The sequence below is a fragment of the Mauremys mutica genome, chromosome 1 (genome assembly GCF_020497125.1).
Source record: "Mauremys mutica isolate MM-2020 ecotype Southern chromosome 1, ASM2049712v1, whole genome shotgun sequence".
Lineage (NCBI taxonomy): Eukaryota > Metazoa > Chordata > Testudines > Geoemydidae > Mauremys > Mauremys mutica.
The window spans coordinates 372,647,041-372,657,247 of record NC_059072.1 but is presented as its reverse complement, the minus strand read 5'-3'; the positions used below and the strand labels follow the sequence as shown (position 1 = coordinate 372,657,247).

The 10,207-nt window shown below is 42.1% G+C and overlaps 1 protein-coding gene across 1 annotated transcript; it reads right to left on the bottom strand.

Annotated features, from left to right (window-relative positions):
* Window positions 1-2,713: 2,713 nt before the first annotated feature.
* LOC123363287 (olfactory receptor 52E4-like) lies at window positions 2,714-3,661 on the bottom strand. The gene has a single exon (XM_045004156.1). It carries the CDS (start codon window positions 3,659-3,661, stop codon window positions 2,714-2,716), a length of 948 nt encoding a protein of 315 aa, XP_044860091.1.
* Window positions 3,662-10,207: the final 6,546 nt, after the last annotated feature.

Sequence of the window (10,207 nt, the reverse complement as noted above, 5' to 3'; positions counted from 1 at the left end):
CACTGCTTTCCCCTCATCCACAGAGCCGGTTATCTCATCATAGAAGGTAATTAGGTTAGTCAGGCATGACTTGCCCTTGGTGAATCCATGCTGACTGTTCCTGATCACTTTCCCCTCCTTTAAGTGGTTCAAAATTGATTCCTTGAGGACCTGCTCCATGATTTTTCCAGGGACTGAGGTGAGACTGACTGGCCTGTAGTTCCCTGGATCTTGCTTCTTCCCTTTTTTAAAGATGGGCACCACATTAGCTTTTTTCCAGTCATCCGGGACCTCCCCCGATCGCCATGATTTTTCAAAGATAATGGCCAATGGCTCTGCAATCTCATTGGCCAACTCCTTTAGCACCCTCGGATGCAGTGCATCCGGCCCCATGGACTTGTGCTCGTCCAGCTTTTCTAAATAGTCCCGAACTACTTCTTTCTCCACGGAGAGCTGGTCACCTCCTCCCCTTACCGTGCTGCAGAGTGCAGCTGTCTGGGAGCTGACCTTGTCTGTGAAGACAGAGGCAAAAAAAAGCATTGAGTACACTAGCTTTCTCCACATCCTCTGTCACTAGGTTCCCTCCCTCATTCAGCAAGGGGCCCACGCTTTCCTTGACTTTCTTCTTGTTGCTAACATACCTGAAGAAACCCTTCTTGTTACTCCTAACATCTCCGGCTAGCTGCAACTCCAAGTGTGATTTGGCCTTCCTAATTTCACTCCTGCATGCCTGAGCAATACTTTTATACTCCACCCTGGTCATTTGTCCAATCTTCCACTTCTTGTAAGCTGTTTTTTTTGTGTTTAAGACGAGCAAGGATTTCACTGTTAAGCCAAGCTGGTCGCCTGCCATATTTACTTTTCTTCCTACACATCGGGATGGTTTGTTCCTGCAACCTCAATAAGGTGTCTTTAAAATACAGCCAGCTTTCCTCGACTCCTTTCCCCGTCATGTTATTCTCCCAGGGGACCGTGCCCATCAGTTCCCTGAGGGAGTCGAAGTCTGCTTTTCTGAAGTCCAGGGTCTCTGTTCTACTGCTATCCTTTCTTCCTTGTATCAGGATCCTGAACTCGACCATCTCATGATCACTGCCTCCCAGGTTCCCATCCACTATTGCTTCCTCTACTATTTCTTCCCTGTTTGTGAGCAGCAGGTCAAGAAGAGCTTTTCCCCTAGTTGGTTCCTCCAGCAGTTGCACCAGGAAATTGTCCCCTACACTTTCCAGAAACTTCCTGGATTTTCTGTGCACTGCTGTATTGCTTTCCCAGCAGATATCGGGGTGATTAAAGTCACCCATGAGAACCAGGGCCTGTGATCTAGCAACTTCTGTTAGTTGCTGGAAGAGAGCCTCGTCCACCTCATCCCCCTGGTCTGGTGGACTGTAGCAGACTCCCACCACGACATTACCCTTGTTGTTTATACTTCTACATTTAATCCAGAGACTCTCAGGTTTTTCTGCAGTTTCATACTGGAGCTCTGAGCAGTCATACTGCTCTCTTACATACAACGCAACTCCCCCACCTTTTCTGCCCTGCCTATCCTTCCTGAACAGTTTATATCCATCCATGACAGTACTCCAGTCATGTGAGTTATCCCACCAAGTCTCTGTTATTCCAATTACATCATAATTCCTTGACTGTGCCAGGACTTATAGTTCTCCCTGCTTGTTCCCCAGGCTTCTTGCATTTGTGTATAGGCATGTAAGATAACTCACTGATCGTCCTGGTGTCCCAGTATGGGGCAGGAGCCCTCCCCTCTTGCACTCACCTACTTGCGCTTTCTCCCGATATCCCCCTGCCCCACTTATCTCTGGGTTTTGGTCTCCTTCCCCCGGTGAACCTAGTTTAAAGCCCTCCTCACTAGCTTAAATAATTCCTCTCCCTCCCTGATATTAATCCCGCTGATATATTTATAAAGAGCCATCATATCCCCTCTCAACTTTCTTTTGGTTAGGCTAAACAAGCCAAGCTCTTCAAGTCTCCTTTCATAAGACAGGTTTTCCATTCCTCGGATCATCCTACTAGCCCGTCTCTGAATTTGTTCAGGTTTGAATTCATCCTTCTTAAACATGGGAGACCAGAACTGCACACACTATTCCAGATGAGGTCTCCCCAGTGCCTTGTACAACGGTACTGACACCTCCTTATCTTTGCTGGAAATACGTCGCCTGATGCATCCTAAAACTGCATTAGCTTTTTTAACGGCCATATCACATTGGCGGTTCATAGTCAGGTTGGTTTGCACAATCTACCTTTTGTAAAACCATGTTGTAATTTATCCCAATTACCACTGACCTCAATGTCCTTAATTATTTTCTCCTTCAAAATTTTTTCCAAGACCTTACATACTACAGATGTAAAACTAACAGGCCTATAGTTACTCGGATCGCTTTTTTTCCCTTTCTTAAAAATAGGAACTATGTTAGCAATTCTCCAGTCGTATGGTACAGACCCTGAGTTTACTGATTCATTGAAAATTCTTGCTAATGGGCTTGCAATTTCATGTGCCAGTTCCTTTAATATTCTTGGATGAAGGTGGCAACCCAGTGTAGTGTACATAGACTGACTTCCCAGTTCATCACATTGACATAGCACAGTCAGGACAGGGAAGGGCTTAATGTCTCTCTGTCTGTCCAGTAAGTGATTCAGGGAGGAGGCCCCAGCATCATGGACCATGCACCAGCCAGCTCTGCACGGAGCTCAATCTGAGAGCCAGAGCACAAGGAGAAAATATTTAGTTCTTTTTATGAGCAAACAGCTGGAGCAGTCTGCCCCGGATCTGTTTGGTCTTCACCCCGTAAATGATGGGGTGTAGCACAGGGGGAATCAGATGGTACAGACTTACAATGAGAACGAGGAAATGCAGTGGCACATTGTGGCCAAACCGCAGCATGAGAGAGGAGAATAAATCTGGGATGTACAAAGCTGAGATGGCACAAAGATGAGAGATGCAGGTCCCAAAAGTTTTGAGCCGGGCATCCTTTGTGGGGAGGTGGAAGATGGCCCGGAGGATCTGAGTATAGGACAAGGCGATAAAAAACCCATCCATTACAATCTCAGAGAGTAGATGAAACAGGCCATAATAACTACTGATGCGGATGTCAGCACAGGACAGCTTCACCACAGCTATATGCCCACAATAGAAGTGGGGGATAATGTTGGTTCTGCAATATGGCCACCGCCTCGCCAGGAAGGGATAGGGTAATGCGAGTATGCCACTGCGCAGCACGACTGCCAGGCCTATCTTGGCCACAACAGAGTTTGTCAGGGTCGTGGAATGTCTCAGGGGATGGCAGATGGCCACGTAGCGATCAAAAGCCATAGCCACGAGGATCCCAGACTCCATCCCTGAGAGTGAGTGAACAAAATACATCTGGGTGAGGCAGGCACTGAAACTGATCTCCCTGGAATTGAACCAGAAAATGCTCAGCATTTTGGGTACGGTGGCTGTGGACATGACCAGGTCGGTGACGGCCAGCATGCAGAGGAAATAATACATGGGCTCATGGAGGCCGGGCTCCCTCTTCACAATGAACAGGATGGTGAAGTTTCCCAACACAGCTATGGCGTACATGACACAGAAGGGGATGGAGATCCAGACATGGGCTGTCTCCAGGCCAGGAATGCCAAGTAGGATGAAGGTGGAGGGGTTGGTGAAGTCGGTTCTGTTAGAATCTGACATGGCATAGGCAAGAAAATGTCCAACTCTGAGGCATAAGGCTGTCTCCTGTATGTACTGTATGTTCCCCTGACTTTCTGTGTGTTCCCAGGATCTCGGGTGATGGTCACAGTACAAATGCCTGGACAGAGAGAGACAATGTTAATATGAGACACTGCATGCAGTAGTGGAGGCTGATTGAGAACTATTCAAACACTGAAAAATTACATTTTCATTATTCAGAGAGAATAACTATGAACAATGACCCTACTAAATACAATTCCATCCTGACGGGAGTTCCCCATTCATCCAGTTGCTCGAAATCAGAGAGGGGAAAAAAAACCCAAAATTTTGTGAAGACATGTGCTGAGAGAAACATCCCAACTAGAACATACCTGTGGGACAAAACCTGGACGCCATTGATAGCCGCTCAAGAGAAACACCTGCTCATTCGCAGCAGTGGACAAAACAAAACAATGTTCAGATCATTAAGATATGGGATGGAGCTTAACTTGTTCGGGAATGTGCTCAGTTTTGGTCACCCAGTTTCTATTAAGGATAGAAAAGTCTGGGACTCTTTAGTTTATGCAAGGGACAAAGATGAGGACATATGATATAGGAGAGGAAAATAAAAAAAATGAAACTGATTTACAGTCAAATGGACAGTTCGCAACCAGTACTATCGATAGACACTTATTGCTCCAAGAGGACTAATTCCCTAAAGATGAGGAAAATTGTTAGCAAAACTGATTGGGAGGAAAAATTTAGACAAAAAATATGAATGAATATTGGTAATTCTTTGATAACGTTTTATTAGATATCAGAAAACTCACAATTCCAGAGTGAACAAAGTGAACAACTTTGGGTAAAAACTCAGTTTAGTGGTAAAGGGAAGGCAACAATTAGAGGGAGGGAAGCAATATGTAAGAAAGAGGAAAAAGGGAAAATAGCTGGCCAGCAATAGAAATCAGAAGTTAAGAAAATTGATAAGGAACATTAAGACATAAGGGAAAACTCCATGTTTGCAGGGCTGTGAATCACAAAAAGGAATTTATTAAATATATTAAGAACAAGAGAAATCCTCAAAAGGATTTCTGTCAATTCGTATGTTAAATGTAAAATATTAAAATATAAAAGGATTTTTTTATTAAAAAATTGACAAGGTTAAGAAAAAATGTAAAAGCTGGTATGGGATTAGTTTAAAAAAGTCAAGAAATGTAAGTAATGCCAGTCACCAACAGGGTTTATGCAAAACAGGTCTTGTCAAATAAACCTGATTTCATCCTTTTCTGAGAGTACACATTGGTTGATCAAGGGTACACAGTTGGTGGATCAAGCGAACAACGCTGATGCAACAAACCTTGATTTCTCAGAAGCATTTGCTTTAGTAGTGGAAAATTCTGAGTTGGTGAGTTGGAGCAGGGGAAGGATTTTACCTCTGCACATGGATTGGTGAAACAAACTGCATCCAGTTCTGGGATCCACATTTGAAAAAAGATGTTGAAAACTTGGAGACGATGCAGAAAAGAGCCACAAAAATGATTGGAGAATAGAGAAAATTATGGATTGTTAGACTTGAAGGTATAGATCTCTTAACTTATCAAGTATCAGAGGGGGAGCCCTGTTAGTCTGGATCTGTAAAAGTAGCAAAGAATCCTCTGGCACCTTATACACTAACAGACATTTTGGAGCATGAGCTTTCGTGGGTCAATACCCACTTCGTCAGATGCAGGCTTATCAAAAAGAATATCAAAAAGTAACTTGTCAAAAAGATGATCAAGCGGAGACTTTCATGGGGAGATAATCATGGGTAATAATGGGCTCTGTAATCTACTGGAGAAAGGCTGAGCAAGACCAAAGGGCTGGAAGCTGAAGCCAGGTAAATTCCAGCTAGAAATTAGGCCAAATATTTAGCACTGAGGGTGATTAACCATTGGGACACACTGAGAAGGGAAGTGTTGGATTCTCCAATTCCCCATGTTGGCAGATCCAGACTGGATGTTTTTCTGGAAGATCTGCTTGAAAGGTTGTTTACACTTAAAATGCTACAGCGTTGCTGCCATAGCGCTTCAATATAGACACTACTTACACAGATGGAAGGGTTCTCCCCTCAGCACAGGTAATCTCCGAGAGGTGGTAGCTAGGTCGATGGAAGCATTCATCTCATGCTGTCTACACCAGGGCACAGATTATCCAATAAGTTCTTGGAATGTATTGGAGACAATTTTTTGTTCCAGAAGCTGGAGAAACCTACTTGGAGAGAGGCTGTTCTAGACTTGATTTTGACAAAGAAGGAGGAACTGGTTGAGAATTTGAAAGTGGAAGGCAATTTGAGGGAAAGTGACCATGAAATTATAGAGTTTATGATTCTAAGGGATGGTAGGAGGGAGAACAGCAAAATAAAGACAATGGATTTCAGGAAGGCAGACTTGAGCAAACTCTGGGAGGTAGTAGGTAAGATCTCATTGGAAGCAAGTCTAACGGGAAACACAATAGAAGACAGGTATTTTTTTCAGAGGGACATTATTTAGGGCACAAGAGCAAACTATCCCCCTGCAAAGGAAAGATAGGATGTATGGCAAGAGATTGCAATGGCTTAACCAGGAGATCTTGACTGATCTAAAAATCGAAAAAGGATCCTACAAAAAGTGGAAACAAGGTCACATTACAAAGGAGAAATATTAGCAAATAACACAGGTACGTAGGGGCAAAATTAGAAAAGCCAAAGCACAAAAGATCAAAATAACTAGAGACAAAAGGGTAACAAGAAAACATTCTACAAATACCTTAGGAGCAAGCGGAAGACCAAGGGCAGGGTAGGTCCGTTACTAAATGAAGAGGGAAAAACAAAAACAAGAGAAGTGGAAATGGCAGAGGTTTTTAATGACAGTATGAATTTTAGTCACTAACATTTGAAAAAGAAAGCAACTGAATGAAGTGCCTATTGCAATAACTGTTTGGTAGCAAACATAAGTTATAATACAAGTCTGCTCTTTTATTTTCCTTGAACAGTTTGGTAGTTGTAATTCTTTGGTTGTTCAGGCTTAGTGTACAGTAAGCAGTCTGTTCTCATTGTCAAATAGTGTGTGAAGGGAATGCAGGAACTGGTAATGGGACAGTTTTAAACAGCTTCATTTTATGCAATATTTGGAAGCAACTATAAAGAATATATTGAGCAATTCTATTTTAACACAATGATAAATACAGCTTTGCTGTGTCAATGTGAATTATCTAAACATTGTGAGTTGCATTGTGACTGGATTACTTGTGCTGCTTTTAAGAATGAAGCGGTGGCTATTTCTTGTTGGGGTTGCATAGTATAACAGTTGTAAGGAGAAGTTGTGTGTGTCTAATGAAACAGTATCTGAGAACTAAAAACACTACCTCCGCGAGTTTCATTTGTATTTCAAAGATTTCAAACTTCTTTGTTCTTGCTTGTTTTCTAATACAATCTCTGTGGGTTGGTGTCCTCTGTGAGTACCACTTTTATTCTGTTTTGTATTTGTATATTTGTCGATGTAGGAATGGTAAATAAGCTTCTGGAACAGTAGGGATGTGTCTTGGTGAAAATTAGAGTACAAGTCTTTGGTTTTGTTTTGTTTTTACAGTTGGGCAACCGCCTTGGGCCCATCTGTACTAAGCCAAAAGTGATTTACCACCAGCAGTGGTAGCAATGGTTGTTTTCACACAACGCACAGTCAACCTGTGGAAATCTTTGCCAGAGGATGATGTGAAGGCCAAGGCTATAATAGGGTTCAAAAAGGCTAGATAAATTCATGGAGGATGGTGAGATTCTGTGGCCTGCATTGTGCAGGAGGTCAGACTAGATGATCATAATGGTCCCTTCTGACCTTAAAGTCTATGAGTCTATGAGGTCCATCAATGGCTATTAGCCAGGATGGGCAGGGATGATGTCCCTAGCCTCTGTTTGCCAGAAGCTCGGAATGGGCAACAGGGGATGGATAACTTAATGATTACCTGTTCTGTTCATTTTCTCTGGGGCACCTGGTGTTGGCCACTGACGGAAGACAGGAGACTGGGCTAGAGGGACCTTTGGTCTGACCCAGAACGGCCGTTCTTATGTTCTTATGATTTATTTGTTTCAGTTTTCACCAGGACAGTTAGTGGTGTTTGGACACCCAACATAGAGAATTCCAGTGAAAATGGGGTAGGTTCAGGTGCTAAAATAGGAAATGAGCAAGTTAAAAGTTACTTGGACAAGTTAAATGTCTTCAAGTCATGAGAGTGCAATGAAATGCATCCTAGAATCCTCTGAAGGAGCTGACTGAGGAGGGATCTGAGCCATTAACGATTATCTCTGAGAAATCATGGGAGACAGGGGAGATTCCAGAAGACTGGAAAAGAGCACATATAGTGCCTGACTTCTGTACCAGGTAAGACAATGTAGCAATTTATTAAGGAATAAATTTGTAAACGTCTAGAAGATAATGAAGTGATAAGTGACAGTCAGCATGGATTCGTCAAGAAGAAAACATGTCAAACCAACCTGATAGCTTTCTGTGACAGGGTAACAAGCCCTGTGGATGTGGAGAAGCAGTAGATGTGGTATATTTAGACGTTAGTACAGCCTTTGATATAGTCTTGCATAACCTTCTCATTGGGAAACTCGGGAAATACAACCTAGATGGAGCTACTATAAGGTGGGTGCAGAACTGGCTGGATAACCCCTCCCAGAGAGTAGTTATCAATGACTCACAGTGATGCTGGAAGGGCCTAACAAGTGGGGTTCCGCAGGCATCAGTTCGGGCTCCGGTTCTTTTCAATGTTTTCATCAAAGATTTAGATCATGGCATCGAGAATGCACTTATGTTGCAGATAATAAAATTTAGGAGGGGTTGGAAGTCTTTGAGAATCAGATAAACATTCAAAATTATCTGGAAAAACTTGCGAAAAGAATCATTAGGGGTGTTGAAAACATGAGCTATGAAGGAAGAATGTTTAGTCTGAAAAGGAGAAGACTGAGGGGGGAGAATGATAACAGTTTTCAAATAGCTACAAAGTTTTTACAAAGAGAGAGAAAAAGTGTTCACCTTAACTTCTGTCAAAGTCAGATTCAGGACTCCCAATTTGTCAGACCACTGTATTTTATTAGCAAAGCGCTTTGCTAATAGACCCAGATAATGTGTGAGTGCCATGCAAGGCTTAAACTGCTTTATTTATACAGATAAAAAGGGCAAGATTCCTCATTCCTGCTTAAAGGAACATAAAGCATTTATTTAATCCATTCTACTTTTACAATCTAATTCATTCTACTTTCACACTTCTGAGAAAAGACAGGAAGCAATGGACTTAAATTGCAGCAAGGGAGGATTAGGTTGCACATTAGGAAAAATGTTTCAAAAAAAGCAAATACAATGTTCGATTATATTAGCAGAAATATAACATGCAAGTCATGGTACGAGATAGTATTCCTCTACTCGGTGTGGGCTAGGTCTCAATTGGAGTAACGTGTCCAAGATTGCACACCAATTAACAGAAAGGATGTAGAGAACCTGGAAAGGATCCATAGGCAAATAACAAATGTTACAAAAGGGATGGAATGCAAACTGTATGAGCAAACCAAAGAAACTAATATGTTTACTTGGAAAAGAGGAGATTAATGGAGGACAGGATAGTGGTCTTCAAACACTTGTAAGGCTGCAATAGAAAGGTGGAGGAAAGTTTCTCTGTCTTACAACAGAGGGGCAGGACAAGAGGCAATGGGTTAAAATTCCAGCACAGCAGATTTAAATTAAATTTCAGGAAACTCTTCCTAGCTTTAACTACAGGAGGTCAATGGAACAGACTCCCAGGGAAGTCATAGAAGCTCCTTCTGTTGAGGTTTTTGAAGGACATGTGAAGAGCCATCAGTCTTAGATGACTAGGACAAAACAAATCCTGCATCTTGTCAGGGGGTTAGACTAGCTGTCCTTTGTGTTCCCTTATAACTCTGTGGCTTTATCATTCTATGATGTAAAATCCTACTGTAGATCCAGCCTTACTCAAACACATGTCTTTCGGCTTAATACGGCAGTAACTGAATGAAATTTAATGGGCCCATACTTTACAGGAGTCAGACTTGATGATCAAATGGTCCCTTCTGACCTTAAACCCTATGGATCTATTGATAAAGAAAGTAGATCAGGCATTTATATTTAATGTGTCTCATAACATAAACAAGGGAATATTTAGTTAAACTGAAAGTCTGTAGATATAACATTGAGAAAAGGTAAGTGCTACCATAATTCCTATTTGGCCTGTAGAACTCCTTGCTACCAACATTATTGGAGCGAAGAGCATAGAAGAATGGGATTCACAAATGGATTGGCTATTGTAGGTGGTCCCTCTGGCATCACCTTTAGTTAAGCCTGTCTCACACCTTCCATTAGAATAATTCATTTCCAGTTGCTTATAAGTTTGTGAAATTTTTGGAGTTTGGACTGAAATATCACATGTTGGGTATCTGCTTCGAGAAAAATTCTACTTTTGTTTGTTTTTTTTTGTTTTGTTAAGTTTCAGGCATAAAAATTCAGCCAACTTCTTGAATAAAGCTAGGAGAATTATGAGCCC

Bases quoted from the DNA above. Each gene is read 5' to 3' on its own strand.
- LOC123363287 (XM_045004156.1), bottom strand. From the start codon at position 3,661: ATGTCAGATTCTAACAGAACCGACTTCACCAACCCCTCCACCTTCATC.